The sequence below is a fragment of the Amphiura filiformis genome, chromosome 5, assembly GCF_039555335.1.
Source record: "Amphiura filiformis chromosome 5, Afil_fr2py, whole genome shotgun sequence".
In the NCBI taxonomy this organism is placed as follows: domain Eukaryota; kingdom Metazoa; phylum Echinodermata; class Ophiuroidea; order Amphilepidida; family Amphiuridae; genus Amphiura; species Amphiura filiformis.
Window position 1 is genome coordinate 49,457,229 of NC_092632.1, and position 18,466 is coordinate 49,475,694.

At 36.1% G+C, this 18,466-nt stretch overlaps 1 protein-coding gene across 2 annotated transcripts; it reads right to left on the bottom strand.

Moving 5' to 3' along the window:
* Positions 1 to 1,793: 1,793 nt before the first annotated feature.
* LOC140153304 (NEDD8-conjugating enzyme UBE2F-like) lies at positions 1,794 to 15,408 on the bottom strand. 2 transcript variants are annotated; one of them, XM_072176026.1, is made up of 6 exons: positions 15,329 to 15,408; positions 11,644 to 11,847; positions 8,609 to 8,742; positions 7,921 to 7,991; positions 6,818 to 6,908; positions 1,794 to 5,962 (listed from the first exon to the last, which is right to left on the bottom strand). In XM_072176026.1, exons 2-6 carry the CDS (start codon positions 11,783 to 11,785, stop codon positions 5,846 to 5,848), a joined length of 555 nt encoding a protein of 184 aa, XP_072032127.1. In that variant the 5' UTR covers positions 11,786 to 11,847; positions 15,329 to 15,408; the 3' UTR covers positions 1,794 to 5,845. The 2 variants fall into 2 exon arrangements, with proteins under 2 accessions (XP_072032127.1, XP_072032128.1); XM_072176027.1 differs by lacking the exons at positions 11,644 to 11,847; positions 15,329 to 15,408 and adding an exon at positions 9,084 to 9,215.
* Positions 15,409 to 18,466: the final 3,058 nt, after the last annotated feature.

Consider the following 18,466-nt stretch of genomic DNA (forward strand, 5'->3'; position numbering starts at 1 on the left):
TGAAATTAGCAATGTAAATGTATACATTTTATGGCAAATCATTAAAATTGATATTTTGATATTTAACAGTACTTGAAGTAAACTTTATAAATCTGATGATTTATACTTAAAGTGTATGTAGGAAAGGATGAAAAGCCGACGATCAATTGAAAATTTTGACCTTTTCAGTATTGAAGATATGGATTATTTTCCCAAAACACCAAAAAAAATAGGTCTTTTGGGAAAAAATCCATATCTTCAATATAAAAGGTCAAAATTTTCAATTGATCGTCGGCTTTTCCTCCCAGCTACATACACTTTAAGAATATATCATTAGATTTATAAAATTTATTTCAAGGACTGTTATATATCAAAATTTGAAAAATATCAAATTTTAATAATTTGTCATAAAATTTGTATTATATCGTGAATTTCAAAAATGAAAATTATTTGATATCAGAAAGACATGCTTCAGTATTCAGAATGCAATTCAATACGCCTGAGGTGCTCTCATGTCCCACAAAAGATACTGTCGAAATGCCATAAACGCTCATTCTAGATCCCTTAAGGGGGTACTACACCCCTCGATAAATTTGTGTCTATTTTTGCATTTTTCTCAAAGACTAATAACACACTGGTAACAAAAGTTATGTGTATTATAGGGCAAGGAATCAATTACTACACTGGAATTTCAGTGACCCAAGACAAGCGGTTAGTTATTTATGATAAGAAATAAGGTACCGCTAGGATGTACCTCATTTCCTATCATATATGCTGAACCGCTTGTCTTGAGTTACTGAAATTTCAGTGTAGTAATTGGATCCCTTGCCCCAATAATATACATAACTTTTGTTACCAGTGTGCTATTATTTTTGAGAAAAATGCAAAAATAGTCACAAATTTACCACAGGGGTGTAGTACCCCCTTAATAGACTATGACATGAACACAAATTATAACTTTACATGTTTATGACACAAATTGGTTTTTTTTAAAGCATGAATGATTTTGAAAGCATTTACCACTAGGTCCAGGAACAATCCAAATCTAAAACATAAATTTTTTTTTTCTGGGTTTTCCAAGGCAGAAAAAATCTGGAAATTTTTCCCTTTCCTTAAAAACCCCAGAAATTCGGCTAAAACCAGAAAAGTGACATCTCTATTTCATAACAATCATGGCGGTTCAATAACTAGTCTGTGTTACAGACCGTGTACCTATATTATCCATAGGGAGAGAAACTACTGGGAACCACACACTCTCAGAAACCATAACTCGCTGCGAGCACGCGCCGCAAAACGCGCGGCTCATCGCAGAGAAGCCGCTCACCACCCTTGATTGCGAGTCCAACACTATGGCGAGTTAGTCTTTAACAAAGACTATTCAATAACAGGCTACAAGCTGGTGTACCTGCATTGAAACACAATTTGACTGAGATTTGCCACTCCTAATAATACAGAGAGCAAACATGGCAGCTTTTCTGAACAAAATTTGCGGCAAAAAGCAGGTTTCAGCAGAGTTGAGTTGGTGCGGCAGAGGACCATTATGGTTGAGCTCTATTGGAGAATTAGGCCTACTTTATAGCTAGGATTATCATGTAGACGGGTTTGAGTAGAAGTCCCAGGTAGAAGAATTAATCCTGTGAATATTTGTTCTCGTTCATGAGATTATTTGCACAGTATACATGTAGTACGATAAAATTATTATTAGGTTCACCCCAAATCTCGCCTAATAACTAATAGCATTACAGATCACACTTTCTGACATTATTGATGGTTGGCATATTAGTTGGAAAATAGAGATCCAATCAATTATAAGCTGTTATTTCCATGGTTTTATTTTCCTATATTTGGCAGCCCAACATGAAACATAAAGATATACAAAAGTACACTGGTATACAGAATTACATTAGAGATGTTATGTTTTTTCCAGAAATAAGGAACTTGTGCCCTTAAGGGCTTGGATAGTGACGTTTTTACATATTTTTTTGTGGGACCTGAGAGCATATCAGACGTATCAAATTGCATTTTGAATACGAGGAATGTCCTGATATCAAATAATTTAGATTTTTTTTAACTTTGTGATACTATATAAATACAAATTTTATGGCAAATGATTAAAAATTGATATTTTTAAAATTTCACATCCTTGAAGCAAATTGTATAAATCTAATGATATGTACTTTAAGTGTATATAGCTGGGATGAAAAGCCGTCCATCATATGAAAAGTTTGACCTTTCCTATCGAAGATTTGTAGATGTTCAATATGAAAGGTCAAAATTTTCAATTGATGGTCAGCTTTTCATCCCAGCTATATACACTTTACATACATATCATTAGATTTAAAAAGTTTACTTTGAGGACTGTTAAATATCAAAAATATCAAATTTTAAAAATTTGCCATAACATTTGCATTTATATTGTGAATTTCAAAACATCACAATTATTTGATATCAGAAGGACATTCCCCATATTGATGTCTGATGTGCTCTCAGGTCCCACAAAAAATACTGTGCAAACGTTGCTATCCGATTCCTTAAAGGGGCATTTTGTGATGCATAGCCTCATCCCCCCAATTTCTCAAAAAGAATTGAGATATTTATACAACCGGAAAACTCTGGCTACATACATGTAATGTTTGTGTGCAAAATTTTTTATAGATTCATTCCCTTAGCAAAAATATCGGCAAATTATCATAGAACGAAATTACAGCAGTGGCCTATGGAGCAATGTAATACACATAATCATGCATAAATCACAAATGCAACATCCGAATCAACTGAAATTTGGGGAATACACTTTCTTCATGGATATCTAGATTCTCAAACATACCATAAAAAGAGGATGCTAGAATCACAAAATACTCCTTTAAAAATAAATAATAATGACATTGTGAAATATTAAAAACAATATGGCCAAATAAAAAAATGGTTTGTCTCAAAGCTGATGAGAATTTGAAACTTTAATTTGGTATGCATAATTTTTTTGTTAATTGAAGCCCATTCAACTTCAAACATTTTGATTAAAAATGTTTATGCTTTACTGAAATGTATATTATATAATAAGTAAAATTATAAACATGCAAGCAATTTCTTACTGATGCACTCACCAACTTTGAAGACAAACAATTATTTGTATTTGACCAATAATGGCTTACACAGGAACAGAAATACCACCCAATAAACAAAAACCACTGAAATGCAAGTCAACTAAGCCTATCATATTTAACCTGATAAGCGATTTCCATGTTTCATGTTATTTCAATGAGGAACTTATTTTTTACTGTCTTATAGTCAAAATGGAATTTTCATGACAAATTATGCTGTAATTATTCACAGGAGAAATATAAGTTGTCACATTGCAACTCAATGCCAATATGACTTTCCATTCCTTATATGATTACATGCTAAATTGCACTGATAGAGCCACTTACAGCCATAATGTACGATCTTTTAAAATGAGTTTGGTCAATTATTTTCAAACCTGATTTGTTGGCATATTTGTCAGGCTTTGAGTTCTAAGGTTAGCGAGAGCAACGCTCGTGGAGGGCTCACCTTAGTTGCCCATCCAAGTGTAATTTATAGCTCACCTTATAAAATCTGCCAGACTTCTTCACAAGTGCAGTTTATAGCACATCTGACAGCTCACCTTAACATTTCAAGGAGCGCAATTTATTGCACACCTAAAGCCTGATTTGCAATGTTTACACATGTCCCAACTTACACCTAATTGGATTCAGCCAAATTCATTGTTTTTAGGACAACAGAGCCAACCGAGCACTCACCTTTGACTCATGCAATATTTATCTAGCTTGTGCAATATATGTTTGTACCACACTCAAAGCCACTCAATATTATTTATTATTATTATTATTATATTAAAATTTGACCAAAACTGTACATTAAGACTTTAAGTTAGAAGCCCACAGGGGATGCAAATAAGGGGAGGATGCCAATTAAAGGCAAGGTGTTAATTACTCCCATTCCAGAAAAATACAGCACTATTTTTTGGATTAAAAAAGTATTACCATTGCCAAATGAGACATAGCTAAATCTTAAATTCTTTATCCTCTGGCTAGTTCTAACTGATAATAAAAGTCAAATTTTAATAGTTTTGCAACTTGAGGGGAAATGGGCCAAAACTAAAAGCATGCAATTTTGCATATCTATAATCTTACAATTTCAGTCACAAAAGACTTGGCCATAGTCTAAGCATTCAAAATCTTCACTATAGGCTATAAATTTAATCATAATCTTAATATTTTATGATTTTGATAATTGGTTATAAAAGATATTACCAAATGTGTCTTCCAAAAATTAGAATGCATAATCTGAAATTAGTCTTAGTACAAGAATCTGGCCTTGATTGTCACAGTATACGAAAAACACCCAAAAAACACATGTTTTTGGCCCTTATTTCCAACAATTAGTCAAATGTGTAGACTTTAATTACCAGTTAGAACCAACTAAACAATTGGGATTATTAGTTATGTTTCATTTGGCAAAATAAGATATATTTTTAATTAAAAAAAATAGTGCTGTATTTTTTTGGAATAGGGAGTAAGTCAAATAATATATGGTATTTATTAAGTAGTTTCAAGCTCTACCAATTGAGAAGATCAAAGGAAGAAGACCAGATGGTAAAAACCAATACTGTTCTGCTCATATTTGGATATTCAGTGAATTAGCCTCTCTTACTTACTCCTTGTGTGGTTCTACCACATTGGGTAGCATCTCAAACTGGCAACAGAAGTGAAAGGAAAAATCACATAACTTTATGTAAGGTTACATGAATTTACGTAAGGTTAATTGAATTGGTTCAATTCCCATTCAGCTATACTGCCAGTTCAAGGCTCTACTCTCAAACCCGATGACTGTGCAAGGAGCAAATTTGGTTGCTTTCCTGTGTCATAAAAGATTACTTCTTGAGGTTATTGATATGTTCAAAGTTTTTTTCCCTCGGCGATGGAATTAAAAACCTTAGACTTGCGCTCTGGACACTTTTGTTTCCAAGTCCAACTTGCGCAGAATGATGGAGAAGTCAAAATAACATCCCAGCAAACACAAAATGTTTACAGAATCCTTGAGTTAAATAAAGGGCATATAGAGAGTATAATACATTTTAGTAACATTCAAAAACATTTTGAAATCTTGCTGCAAAACATTCTAACATAACATTATTTAAGTGTTGACAAAATATTTTGCAAAAATGTTTGCCAAAAATATTTTACAACAACATTTTGACAACATTTAAAAATGCTGAACTGTAGTGTTTAACAGAAAACGTAATAACCATTATACAAGCCAAGATTTAAATGTTATTAAAATGTTGTAATGTTGTTAAAATGTCGTAACCAAAACCAAAGTTTATGTTTTGAAAACATTTTTGTCTTTGCTGGGATGCAGAAGTCAAGATCTCTCTTTCTTTCACTGAACAGCAATCCCCACACTTTTATTAGTTTGTTTAGGTAAATCCAATATGCATAATTAACCAATACTAACTCAAACCGTTCACATCTGTCATATTTGTGCAAGCAAGTTGTCTCTCCAATAGCATCTATTTCCTATCTGACCTTTGTAGTAATGTTTACGATGTCAAATCTAAGATTGCGGTTCTTGAGATTCTCCTTCGAGATATATATATATATATATATAAAATTTCAATATTCAACTTAGGCCAGCCATTGCACATTTGACTTTCATGCACTACTAACTTGGCGCGAGTTAATTATCTATCATACACTTGGCACACACAGCACATTGGTGGTTGTTGGTTGGTTGGATCCCATGATTTTACTAAAAGTATATTGCAAATTGCATCCAATCTGTCCTGATTTCAGCCATTTTGAAAAAGGTGGGTGTGTATCCTGTATCATCTTTTAGCATAGCGGTCTACAAAATAGCGTACTTTGGCTTCAAAGTCTTTCTTATCACGCAGATAATGTTCTGCTGCTTCTATGTTTAGTGGATCGTCAAAATTGAGAAGATCCTGAAATGAAAATAAAAAAGGTTATAATAGTAACAGCACATGTTTGGGACGACATTGTGAAAAATTTAAACATTTTGCCTCTGGAACCGAGGAATATCCCAAGGGGCGTAGCCCTAAAGGATATTCCCAACTTCATTCATCTAAGAAAGACTTGACATGTGCATGTACCCAACCAGTTGTTGCCCTTCATCTGAAACATGTCACCATCAATTGTGACCGTTTGTGACGTAGTATCTTTGATGCATTATGCTCAAAACCACTTAACCTTCAGCCTCATCATCTTCTATCTCCCCGTCACAAATTTAGAGAAAAAAACCATTTAATGTGCTTTTTTATGCCTGCACCACTTTCCTGTGCTGAGATGAAAGTTATGCCACCAGGAATCCTGGCCTATGACCACAGTATATACATAATAAAACAAACTTCTTGCAAAACTGGTTTTTACCAATATGCTAACAATTATGGGCCACAGATAACAACCCTAGTAAATCCTGACAAATAATGCATTGTAATCAGCCTTGATGGGGTGCTAACAGTTGGGCAAGTTTATAAGCCCATGCCGTACACAATACATCTTACTGTTCTAGTAATTTTATGTACCACTAACAGAGTGAAATTGATGTGATTTTTGGTTACTCACATTACAGTCTTTGTGGAATCATTGGAATGGCTTCTAATTAGGTTGTAATACACAATAATATGCCCAGATCTTGAAAAGGTAGTAAGAAATTTGGGAACTGGATAATATTTGGAACATCTTTAAAACAAAAAAACAAAAACTATGCTGCATTCAACGTAAGTATTGAGTAGCCCAGCTGGAACCCGATTGACTGGGCAAGTCAAACTGTGACTTACTGTGAAAAGTGAGTTGAGTCCCCATATTACATCTTTTAGTCTTCTAGTTGGTGCCCATCCTGTGCCATCTACTGAATGCTCCCTAAGAAGACTGAAAAATAAACCATTAATTGAGAAATTAGTGACAAATCTTATCTTTACTGATTACCTTTTAATATCATTCAAGACTTGGACAACACTTATTTCTAAAATAAATGAACTTGCCCTGTCTGTTCCTTTGCACAATTTCTTTATCAATTCTTTCACAGAAAGCAATATTTTTGCTCAGCAGTGCATCAAAAAATTTGGAAAAAAAAAATATATGGAACTGCTGGATGCTTGCAGCCGTGGGAAAAGCTGTGTAACAACAGTAACGCTCTGCTGATCGCTTATATGTTATACTTCCTAAGCACTCTGTAAGCTTCTTTTTTAAATTACCTGAATGGGTAGCTCCATTTGAAATCTACACCCCTTGTGTGGGAGATTAAGATTATGTCTTCCATAGGGGGTGTATGGATTTCAACTGGGATAGCCCATTACATGCCAGAGTTGTTTGGTGTCTTACCAGCTGAACTAACTTGACCTCTAAGCAGGGTTGCTTGATTTAAATCATGCCGATTTAAAATCACTTGATTTTTTTTTTAATCACTGATTTAAATCAAATTGTTAATTTTTTACCATTTTTGATAAATGTTAGGTAATTTCTTTCTTAAATTGACTGTTTTACTTCATTCCCAATATTCCTACAACTTTTGGATACAATTAAAATACCTCTATGGTGTCTTTTTATCTTTTGCTAAAAATTCATCTTCAAGGTGCAAAATTCAACAGGTTTTTTCCCCATGATTTTACCAAATTTTTTCTTTGAAATTTTCACATGTAAAAACATGTTTTGATTTTTTAATAAATACCTGGTTGGATTGTACATATGACTAGCATTCCACTGGTACTCTATTTGACTTTATCATGGGGTATAGCAGTTCTTGGAATCAAAAAAATTGATTTAAATTTAAAAAAATCTGATTTAAATACAAAAATCAAATTTTTTAATTAAAAAAAAATCAAAAAATCAACAACCCTGCTTCTAAGGGCAAGGGGAAGTGTTGTATCAGTTTGAATCTTACCTAAGACATATTTTTCCATCTTCTGTAATATTTGGATGCCATATTCTTGTACTACAAGTCACTTTAGGTGGCTGCAACAAATCAAACAAAAAGAACTTGATGACTATAAAGTAAATACCGAAATTAATTTATCCTGTTAAAAAGTGGGTTTCGCATCGTGTAACCGTGGTGCAATGCATGATTTACTGTAATCGTTCCATGGGTCCACTAAGTGCCCACCCCAATTAGCGCCCATCCACAATATGTCAACTTCCAGAATGTGATACTATTACTAGTAAGTATTAACCGCCCATCCAAAAAGTTTTATAAAGCTTACCTATAACACAGTGTGTACATTGTAGGAGTACCAGAAAAACCTTATTTTGCATTTGAAGTCATAAGGGCTCACTGTACAGAACTGGATGATTAGTTTTTGGATATTTTTGCACGTAATTATGAAAACAGTGTAGAAAATAAGCGGCATTGTAAAATGACTTACTTAAGCGCCCTGGACATGAGTAAATATTACAAAAATTAACCAATTTCATATAAGATCATAGATTATGGCTTAAAAGCAGCAGCCAATTATATACATGAATAGGAAGCACTTCAAATTCTTTCTTCATTTTACTTCTATATTGACTCAAATATATTTCAACTGTTCTGTGACATTATCACTGCTGGATATAAGACCTTTAATCATTCTTACCACAATATTGTATTCATCAGGAACATGAACATCAAAATGAAATTTACCACCTCTCCAAAATCCCTCCTCAGGAGAAACGTGAACTTGAAAATTGTGTAGTTTGTTTACATCTTCAAAACTAAGTTTACAGGAAGCTGAAAGACAAAGAAAAAGGAGCAAAGAATAATTATGCATGGAAAATGTGGACTCCATGATAGGGAGCTCTTACAGGGACATTTTGCCTTTTGGATTGGATTTTTGTTTCCCCAAATAAAATAAAAAATCCAGAATAAAATGTGGGAAATATTGCTACTTTGTTGGTAATATGGCCAATATTCCCAGGATTTTTTTTCTCGGAAAGGGCCAGATTTAACTTTTGCTAGCCCCTGGGCACGACCACATGATTGGCCCCCTGGCTCTTTGAATTGAAGTGTTACACCCTTCCCCTAACTTAACCCTAATGGATACTCCCCTGATACACGGATCATACACCTACCTGGTAAATTGGTCTCCATTTCTGGGACCTCTTTGACCAGTAACGTATCCCTTATGGATAATCCCTTGATACACCTACCAGGTAAATTGGTCTCCATTTCTGGGACCACTTTGACCAGTAACTTATCTCTTATGGATAATCCCCTGATATACCTACCTGGTAAATTGGTCTCCATTTCTGGGACCTCTTTGACCAGTAACTTATCCCTTTTATAGATAATCCCCTGATACACCTACCTGGTAAATTGGTCTCCATTTCTGGGGCCTCTTTGACCAGTAACTTATCCCTTATGGATAATCCCCTGATACACCTACCTGGTAAATTGATCTCCATTTCTGGGACCTCTTTGACCAGGAACTTATCCCTTATGGATAATCCCCTGATACACCTACCTGGTAAATTGGTCTCCATTTCTGGGACCTCTTTGACTAGTAACTTATCCCTTATGGATAATCCCCTGATACACCTACCTGGTAAATTGATCTCCATTTCTGGGACCTCTTTGACTAGTAACTTATCCCTTAAATGTATACTCCCCAAGACACCTACCTGGTAAATTGGTTTCCATTTCTGGGACCTCTTTGACCAGTAACTTATTCCTTATGGATAATCCCATGATATACCTACCTGCTAAATTGATCTCCATTTCTGGGACCTCTTTGACCAGTAACTTATCCCTTATGGATAATCCCATGATATACCTACCTGGTAAATTGATCTGCATTTCTGGGACCTCTTTGACTAGTAACTTATTCCTTATGGATAATCCCCTGATACACCTACCTGGTAAATTGATCTGCATTTCTGGGACCTCTTTGACCAGGAACTTATCCCTTATGGATACTCCCCAAAACACCTACCTGGTAAATTGGTCTCCATTTCTGGGACCTCTTTGACCAGTAACTTATTCCTTATGGATAATCCCCTGATATACCTACCTGGTAAATTGATCTGCATTTCTGGGACCTCTTTGACTAGTAACTTATCCCTTATGGATAATCCCCTGATACACCTACCTGGTAAATTGATCTGCATTTCTGGGACCTCTTTGACCAGGAACTTATCCCTTATGGATACTCCCCAAAACACCTACCTGGTAAATTGGTCTGCATTTCTCGGACCTCTTTGACCAGTAACTTACCCCCTTTAAAGCCATAATGTGTGATTTGCTTCACAGCGACGCCCTCAATTTTACTTGGATTCTACTTTTTGCATAATTATAATGCCCTGTGGTATACTAAAATACCACGTAAAAGACTAAGCATGAAGTGCTTTAATAACAGTAAAATTTAACTTTTTGTATTAAAACCGGGTCGACCCGGTTTTATTTAGAGTTCAACGATCGAGTACTTGCTAACATGTACCGTGGATGTCAACTTGTATGTACACACGTCGAGCGCGATGCTCCCTGCAGTTACATGTACCATATTCATTCCAATAAGCGACCAGGGTGCTTAACAAAGTCATTTTGGGTGGGCGCTTATTTTTTACCTGGTTTACTTAATATTTTGTGAGGGCGTTTATTAGAGACGAATTTACGTATGTTATAAAAGGGTCCTGACATGTTCTAGTAGCTTTTCTGATGTTGAAAATGCATTGCAAGTTTACACAGGATGTGCAGTTCTCCAGCTATTTCACTGTATCAAAGTCTATCTGTCACTTAAACATTAATGATACCCTTTAGCAAATTGAAAATATCCTGGGTGGGCGCTTATTGGGGCATGGGCGCTTATTGGAATGAATACGGTAATACGATCGGCGAGCGTATTACACGCATTGTAGATGTTGGAATGAATCGCAATTTTCTTCGTTAGACCTCATTTGTTTGGCTCGAAATTAAAAGGGGATAATGTGATCAGTGAAAACAAACGTTTAAATAAGAATCTATTCTTTATGCAAATCATCAGCAGGCTTGATCATTGCAATTCACTCCTCCACGGTCTCCCACAGAAAGATATAAACAAACTCCAAAGAATCCAAAACATGGCCTTCGTCTAATTTCTCTTACAAAAAGCGGGATCACATAACTCCAATTCTTCGCGACCAACTTCACTGGCTCCCAATTGAGGAGAGAATTCAATTCAAAATCCTCCTCCTCACATACAAGGCGTTCCACGGTATTGCTCCTCCATACTTGTCTGAATTGATCACCCTTTATATTCCACCTCGTGCCCTTAGGTCAGGTAATGTGCGTCCCAATGATCATCTGCAAATTGTCCGTTCCCGAACAAAGACCTATGGTGAACGGGCTTTTGCTGTTGCCGCCCAATACTGTGGAACGCCTCCCGAACAGATCCATAAATCACCCAATCTTGCTCAATTTAAATCGCAGCTAAAAACCCACCTGTACAGAATTGCTTTCCTTGTTTAACTTTTGTCATGTTTTCCCACATTATTTATTTTGCAATGTAATGAGTACTCTTTGTTTGTTGCTTTTGTCATTTTGCTTGTTAGCGCATTGAGATGTTTTTTACGTTTATGCGCTTTATAAATGTGTTATAATAATAATAATAATAATCACACATTATTGCTTTAAATGTATACTCCCCAAGACACCTACCTGGTAAATTGGTCTCCATTTCTGGGACCTCTTTGACCAGTAACTTATCCCTTATGGATACCCTTCTGCTACTTTCTGCTACAGGTTTCTTGTGAGCAGGTGATGACCTTTCTTCTTTAAGCTTCCTTGATAATGTTATCATCACGGAATTGTCTCAGATATCAGACATTGACACGAGGGAATGGGAAATCAAATCAGATGAATCTGAAAAAGACAAATGGTTGTGTGAATGTTAACATGTTGATCATAAAGACATGCATAATGCAGTAATCGTTGGGACCCAGTTTGCCTTAAGCCTTAAATGACGAGTTAATACATTCTGATACAGAATCATTATATTTCAATACAAATAGTACAATGATACAAATAAAATACTAATATTACATGACACTGCCTGTACCGATACACTAAAAGTAAGAAAATATGTAACAGATCTGGTCCATGGGGCCAAATGTGGTAAATTTGAAATTGAGATACATGCAAAAATATGGAGTAAAAAACAATAAAATACATAAGAAAACAGACATCACAAAACTTCATAACTTTAGAACCAAGTATGCCAGATCTTTGGTGTTTTCAGTATATGATAGCCTGATGTTTGAATACATGTAAGGTAATACTAATAATAATAGTAACTCAATTTTCACAAATGCGGAAATGCCTCCTTTGGCCCCCATGGAGCAGATCCTGTCACATGAAATGCATATGGTAGACAAAATACATACATGTAGGCTTAGGTCCAGATGTTGGCTTAGCCTACCATGAGGGGGGGGGGGGCAGGAGGGACATACACTTTGCCAAAATTACCCATTTTTTGTTCTTTTCAGCCACTTTTTGACAATTCAGGCCGAATGTTCCCCACATTTCAAGCCAGATTGGTGCTAATGCTAGTTACATTATACAATGACTAAAACAACTCATAACAAAATAAACTGTATTTATGCATTTTGTATGTTTTTTGATTATTGAAATAAAGTTGAAATGAGATTTTGCCATGCATCAACAGATTGTCCTTCAACAGACAGTCAGACACACCATACATTGTACAAAAAATTATACAAGGAATACAATAAATTAATACCGGATGCCTATTGTGATTCATTAAATACATAATTTACAATAATTAGAGAGCACCAGGAACTGCTTGCATATTTGCATAAAAATTAATAATTTAGTTTCATTCACTAAAGTAGCTAGACTCAACATTGTCTTGGTCACATGATCGTGCCAGTGTTGTAATGCAATAATGTTTGTGTGGCCTAAGCTAGCCTGTTACTGGTAGTGGTAAGTCAAGCAGAATTCAACGAAATTCCCTATTTGATGCCATCACATTCTCCTTGTTCCATTTTGCAAACAGACTCAGAACATTAGGCTAAAAATGTATGAAATAAAAATACAATTAACATCTCTTAAGTTCCACAGACAGAAAATTTTATAGAAATTGTTTCAACTAGGGCATAGAAATATTTTACCTACAAATCCCATGCAAAAGTCTGATGGCACCTCTGCATGTACAATGTACATACAGTGTACATGTTAGGCCTAAAAAAAGGTTTGATTGGCCCTATTGATTGCCCTTTCCCGACCGACCGAGTTCTCAGCATTAAATATTGGTAAAATTAAGATCTTAAAAGGTGTTAAACAAATGGTATATTTCTTGAACTTAATTAACTTTTAGTCATAAATGCAGTTCCTGTATATTCTGTTAAAGTTGCCTTGGTGTTACTGACCAAGACTAAGAACTGTTCGCTGAAAGTCTTACACAACAGTCTGTGCCTGCAAACGAGCTAATTAAGTTCTGTACAAAAAATAAGTGTTTCTCATTGACCAAATGGTCCATGGAGCTCCATGGCAAGCTGTAACACTACAGAATACTTTGGGATCTTTAAAAAAAACCTATAATTTAATTTGATTTAGTCTTATTGAAACGTGTTAAAATTTTGCAAAGGGTGTACTAAAATGATAGGCTGGCCCGTTAAAAAAAAAATCGAAACTCAGTTTTTCTCAGAATCAGCCTAAAGTTCAGAATCTGTTTACAAAATGGAACAAGGAGAATGTAACCCATCAAACATGACTTACCACTACCAGTAACAGGCTACACAAACATTGCATTACAGCACTGACAGGATCATGTTACCATGCCACTTACACAATGTTGATACCCCAGTGGCATACGCAGCACATTGAAAGTGGGGGGGGCAGGTTGTTCAGTTCCCCCGAATGGAGTCTGATTAGGAGTGTGAGGGGGCAAATTTGGATGTTTCCTAATGACCAACAAAGGGGGGCATTGCCCCCCCCCCCTTTGCGCACACCACTGTGATACCCTATCTACTTAGTAGGCCTATTTTGTTCTCAGCAATTGGAAGGCTAATTAATATTAAATTATAAATTATCGAATGTGCTGAAACTTGAATGCGAATTGGATCCAATTGAGGGTGATTTAGCAATGTGCAGTAGTTTCATGGCAGTGATACATTTTTTTGTACACCTCTTGTGTATCCATACATGTATAAAAGAAATGTACATTTGGCTTCTGTTTTGGATACCTGTACACTTTTTGTTTTAACTAGCAATGGTATTGGTATCAAAACTCTACTCAAGAACTCAAGTATATCTTTTGAGCAAAGGCTATAAATTTTGACCCATCTAAAATTTAGTTGAAGTGCAATTTTAGCAACATGTTTGATGCAATCACCCAACATGATCGGCTATGTCTACTTCCACTGCTTTACATAGTGTCATGCTTCATCGATTTCTACTAGATGTTAATAGCTGGGGACTAGCATCAAATTCATCATGTGAAGCTTACTGCTCCCATAACCCTCCTGGGTCGTAGGGGCACTGCATGATAGACCACTCCACCACCATCTTCCATCTGTCTCGATTGTGTGCCAGGGTTTGAGTCTGTGAGAAGTTCATCCCAGTCCATTCTGCGATGTTGTCCATCCATCTCTTTTTCTGCCGGCCTCTTCTTCTCTTTCCCTGCACTGTTCCCTGTAGGATTGTCTTGGATATATAGGCCACTGGATCTTGTTACATGGCCATACCACTTCAACTTCCTTTTCCTAACACTAGTATTAGTAACAAACAGTGGACAGCAGGTCCTCATAATTTCTCATGTGTTGTAATACTCTTCAGCGCACTTCCTCGTTGGTGATGTGGTCAATACCCGGCGATCTCACATCCGGGACACCGGGCATAAACGCTGTATATGCCCGGCCCTCGACCAATCACTCGCGCCGTTACATAGCGTGTACGTATGAACATCAACAATCATGTCCATGATCAAGACGCTGACTTCAATTTTGGCCCACTTCAATCATGCAATATTTAACCGCGACTTTTGCACATGAACCCCCCCCACGTGCATGCGACAACCAGAGATGGTGATTGTACGTATAACGACAGATCATACAGACAGATAATAGATAAGAGATACAGATGATGACATGATACCTGCATTGGCCATTATTGGATGGTTCAATTCATCATTCAAATTTGTCAAATGATTCAATCCACTGTTCATGGCATGGGTTACAACTTGAACTTACATGTAGGTTTTGGGTCATTGGGTTTTAGAGGGTCATGGAAAGGGCCTTGGCTAAATTATAAATTCCCTGAAAATTAAGGATTGCCTATTTTGATTATAATTAGAGGCATTTGATGAAAAATTCTTTTTACTTACCGTTCGACTAGCACATACGTCAGGAAAAGGAACCAGTTTTACAGTTCTGCCGTGTGAACATATCGAAGCGTTATTAATCCATAACCAAAAGGTTAAAGTGAATATTCATGACATGACGTCATGCTTGGTTTTTTTTTTAAATGGCAAGCCGAATACTCAATTTGGGGGGGTGGTGCGGGTCTTCAATATGAAATGGAAATAGCCCGGGGATGGGGGGGGGGGGACACTCGACTTGGAAGTGATGCGGGAATGTGCGAACAGCAGTTCACAAAACCCCGGGGGGCACTCAACTTTGGAAGTGACGGGTATGTCATGTGCCTACCGGAGTCGCGAAGTAGGCCTATAGGCAGGCCCGTAGCCAGGGGGGGTTCGAGGGGTTCGATCGAACCCCCTAAAATTTTCACACAAAAAGGAGAACATGAGAAATGTGGGCGAAATTGCCATTTTAGCATAAAAATTGTTATTTTTCGCGCGCTTCGCGTGCATTTGTCCCGCTAATTTTAGGATCAGTATGTATGTGGAAAATAAATGATGACTTAATTAATGCAATAAATATAGCAGAGTAAATTGCCTCTGTGTCTCATCTATAGATTTGAAGATTTATTAAAAAACGATGACCGAGAAAGCTTAGTTCAGAGATGAAGGAAGTGATATAGGCCTAACATATGAAACTAAGAAAATAATTGATATTATTTGTGATGAAATAACGCACCTGATTTGCAACTGCTAATTTGCCTATTTGCTATAGTATAATGAACCCATATATTCCTGATAATAATGTAAAAATAATGCACCAAATGCCTTCAATTGGGACTTTATATTTCAAAATTCGTCAAATTATGAGGGGGCACACCCCTCACCCCCTGCGCCTGATAGGCAACTTTTTCTTGTTTTAAACGCGCTAATTTGCCTCTGCTATAATATATTGATCCTATATATTCCTGATAATGTAAAAATGGTGCACCAAATGCCTTCATTTCAAGGGGACTACATTTTTCAAAATTATTCAGTCTCAGGGGGAATATCCCCCCTCAGACACCCCTGTGCCTGATTTGCAACTTTTTCTTGTTTAACCACGCTTCAATTTCTGAGGGGGCACATCCCCCCTCAGACACCCCCTGCACCTGATTTGCAACTTTTTCTTGTTTTAACCACACTAATTTGCCTCTTTGCTACAATATATTGAACCCATATATTCCTGATAATAATGTAAAAATGGTGCACCAAATGCCTTCAATTGGGACTTCGTTTTTCAAAATTCTTCGGCCATTACTTCCATCATTTAATAATAATTAGGCCTACCATAAATCTGAAAAACGAACCCCCTAACTCAGAGGGCTGGCTACGGGCCTGTATAGGGCCTATCGGGTACAAAGCGTTATTTTAAAAAAGGGATCATTGGGTACAAACAAAATAAAAAAGGGGTCATTGGGTACAATATTTTGAAAAAAGGGGGTCATCGAGTATAAGATTTAAAAAAAAGGGTACAAAATTTTGAAAAAATGGAGCAAAATTTTGAAAATTTCGGCATAATTTTGAAAACATTTGACAGTTTCGGCATTTTTTTGTTGCATTTTGATGATGCTATTCTAGAAAAAAGGGGGTCATTGGGTAGCCGCAACCCAAAAAAGGGGGTCATTGGCCGGGTAGCCGCAACTAAAAAAAAGGGGTCATCGGGTATGGCTTTTAAAAAAAGGGGGTCATCGGGTATAGTCGACTTCAAAAGAGGGGGCCTATTGACAGGCACATACCGTCACGGCTTCCAAAGTTGAGTGCCCCCCCCCCCGGGTTCAAAACAAGGGGTCTTTCAGTGAGGCCTCATCTGAGACCGAAAAAAGGGGGTCTTTCCATGAGACTGGGGAAAAGTTTTTTCCTCATGTTCCCAAACAACAGAGTTTTTCAAGAAAACTATGCCTTTATCGCAAAAACCCACGTTTTTCTGACAAGGCTAAATTAAATGCTCAGTAAACAGATTAGAAAAAAAAATTCTCAGATCATTAACTTAGTTTTTCTATAGGTTTAAAGTTTTTCCCAGTAAAGAGTTTTTGAAGAAAATAAAAAAAAAACTATACTTTTCAGAAACTTTACTTTTTTGATATTTGTTTTTCTGATAAGGCAAAGTGCCCAAGTCCAGAGAGAAATGCATTTTTTCTGAAATATAGAACTAAGTGTGTTTTTTTTGTTATAATTTTTCACAAATAAAAAAAAAACCACACACACACACACCCCACACAAAAACAAAAACAAAAAAAAACACAAAAAAACAAAAAAACAAAAAACAAAAAACAAAAAACAAAAACAAAAAACAAACAAAACAAACATCAGAGCTTTTTAAGAAAAACTATAAGTTTATCAGAAAACTATATCAGTTTTTAATTCTGATCAAATCAAATTCTCAGTAGGGCCTAGGCCTAAGAACAACTTTCTGATAAGGTTGATGGGTTTTCTGTAAACCTTTTTTTTTTTCCACTTATTACCCTGTACCGGTACCTGAATCTGAAAAAAACCCATACAGAATGGATCCCTACTCTTATCCAGTACTATAGTATCTACATTTGAAGCATATGTTTAAGGACCCCAATGGAAATAAGCTTTTCTTTTGAAAAGCTTTTTGGGCTATCCTTGGTGCTCTCGGCTGTTTTATAATGTTTTTATAATGTTGTTTTTAAAAACGTGTAGGGCCTACATCTTATTATTGTTAATTGTCTATTTATATATATGTAAACATTGTAATTTCTGAGTACCGAATAAAATAAAATAAAATCAAATCAAATCAAATCAAGCTTTCATGAAAAATATTGACCACAATAAAATTCACCACAGGGCTTTTTAAAGTAAAACACACATCCCCACCCACCCACCCCACACCACAGCAAAACTCCCTCACCCTCAAATCCCAAGCAACAAACAGACAAACAAAAACAAGACACCCATCCAAATTATTCATTGGCGAACTAAGGCGTGGAGCGCGCCAAAAGCTAAGAGCGACGAAAGTGCATGGAGCACATTAAAATTTATATCGTAAGCGTAAAGAAGGTGTGCAAACCACGTAAAAATTGTGCATTATATTATAGCTATAGATTGATGCACATTTTGATTGTGAAATTAAAGATGCGCATGCAGCGCGCGAAAAATTAT

What these genes read in the sequence shown, in the direction of transcription:
- LOC140153304 (XM_072176026.1), bottom strand. Translation starts at nt 11,785, where the DNA reads ATGATAACATTATCAAGGAAGCTTAAAGAAGAAAGGTCATCACCTGCT. An exon ending in CTGATGAATACAATATTGTG is followed by an intron (nt 7,992 to 8,608) that starts GTAAGAATGATT and finishes GATTTGTTGCAG; the next exon opens with CCACCTAAAGTGACTTGTAG. An exon ending in GATGGAAAAATATGTCTTAG is followed by an intron (nt 6,909 to 7,920) that starts GTAAGATTCAAA and finishes TTTATTTTTCAG; the next exon opens with TCTTCTTAGGGAGCATTCAG.